Here is a 1,778-nt window from a genome sequence, read left to right as displayed (position 1 = left end):
TGTCAATGATATTTTTTTATTATTTAATATTTTTTTATATTTTTTTGTCCTACTTAAAAATATATGATTACTATTAGAGATCATATTTTACAAAAAAATTAAAGAAAAAAATCGAGAGAATAAGAATTAATCCATTCCCTTCTCAAATACATACAACACAATTATCAATTTATCATTACAAAAATGGTGGACTCATTGTTAAAGGTATTGTTATCCCGGATGCAGAACCAATGCTAATTTCATTGTAATCTAATCAAGTAAAATTTGACATGAATATAATATAGTTTCAGATTGCAAGCATCTAATTTTGTTTCCAATAGCAACAGCTACTCCAAAAATACTATTTTGTCCCACTAATTTTCTCTTGACTTCTGCATTGACAGCCTGTTTATGTTACCAAATGGTATGGTCATTTTGACTTTAATTCTTTAACCACGAGGATTTGATAAGTATCTGTATATTTCCCCCACTATTTCTATCACTGATTTCACAAAGCGAAAATTGCAGAGATATATTATATCTGTGACAGTGTAAGAGTTCCAATACATCAGAATAGAAATAATCATTAATCTCATCTATCTGTTTAGTGTCTCAGATTGGAATAATGGTCCTCATATGTTTATGCTTTGGTGATTCAAAGAAGGAGAAAAATTATCCGACAGTAATACAAGAGCTATGTCATCGATTTTCCTTTGACGATAAACTAGTAATTGGGTTGTCACCCTTTGATGAAAAGGTATACAAGGGTTGTCTCAAACATAATGATGCTGCAACTGATCATACCATTACTCCATCCAAGGTTCACTTCAATTCAAGGGCAAACTCTTGAGGAGACAATAGATCCAATTCTGAAAGGAAAGATTGCACCAGAATGTTGCCAGGTATTCACTAGTGTCATGCAGAGATGCTTGCAGCACGAACCAGATGAGCGACCTACAATGGGCGAAGTTGAGATATTGCTTGAGAATGCTCTCTCATTGTTGGAACAAGCTGATATTACAACCACCAATGCTGCTCACTATACTTTATTATCCACTACTTGTTTGTCCGATATATTTTCAAGTAGAATCAACTTTACGCTGTTAGATAAAAATTTAGTCAAATCAGTCGATAGTTCTCAACATGAAGTTAACTGCCCTTGAGTTTTCACCATATTCTCAGGTTGTATAAGTAATGGTGATCTGACCTTTGATGCTTCAATGGAGGAAGGCTCTTTCTCGGAAGTAAGTAGTGACTAAGGGCAAGTATCAGCTGAATTTCATGTGTTTCCTTTGCTAATCCTGCTTCTGTTTCCTTCTTTTATTGATTTTATTGTTATTGTTCATGTCTTCAAATAAAACTCTTAACGAGAAGGGTATATTATATATCAGATTTTGAAAATTGCCTCTGCGTCAATATAGTTCTAGCAGAATGATATGAATTTTCGACAAGTTTCACCTAAATTTGATGGATATTTTCTTTTTATTTTATTTCTGTATTTTTGCTTTTAAAAGACTTTAAATTTAAATTTAGAGTAATGCCATATATCCAAATCTTTTCATGAATTATGTCCAATCAAGTTAAATAATAAGACTTGGAATTATAAGCTATAACTGATTTTTGTTAGGTTAGACTAATTTGATTGATCTTGTTTAACAAAAAGATTTGGATGTATAGTATTATTTTTAAATTTATTCGTGTTTTTAATTCTTTCTTTTTTAGGTAATTGTGCAACTTTAGGTGTAATAAATATATAATTAAATCACACATAAATTTTTATACACAAAAACATTAGTAAT

The 1,778-nt window shown here is 30.8% G+C and overlaps 1 protein-coding gene across 1 annotated transcript; it reads left to right on the top strand.

The window, feature by feature from the left end:
- On the top strand, positions 691-1,374 carry LOC107644951 (probable receptor-like protein kinase At2g23200). The gene is made up of 2 exons (XM_021103356.1): positions 691-1,062; positions 1,162-1,374. The coding sequence occupies exons 1-2, from the start codon at positions 729-731 to the stop codon at positions 1,236-1,238; spliced, it is 411 nt and encodes a 136-aa protein (XP_020959015.1). The 5' UTR covers positions 691-728; the 3' UTR covers positions 1,239-1,374.

This window comes from Arachis ipaensis, chromosome B05 (genome assembly GCF_000816755.2).
Source record: "Arachis ipaensis cultivar K30076 chromosome B05, Araip1.1, whole genome shotgun sequence".
NCBI lineage: Eukaryota > Viridiplantae > Streptophyta > Magnoliopsida > Fabales > Fabaceae > Arachis > Arachis ipaensis.
The sequence above is the reverse complement of the archived record's forward strand: the minus strand, read 5'-3'. Positions and strand labels throughout refer to the sequence as shown.

Bases quoted from the DNA above. Each gene is read 5' to 3' on its own strand.
- LOC107644951 (XM_021103356.1), top strand. From the start codon at position 729: ATGAAAAGGTATACAAGGGTTGTCTCAAACATAATGATGCTGCAACTG. The intron at 1,063-1,161 runs GTAGAATCAACT...CCATATTCTCAG, and splicing joins TTTGTCCGATATATTTTCAA to GTTGTATAAGTAATGGTGAT.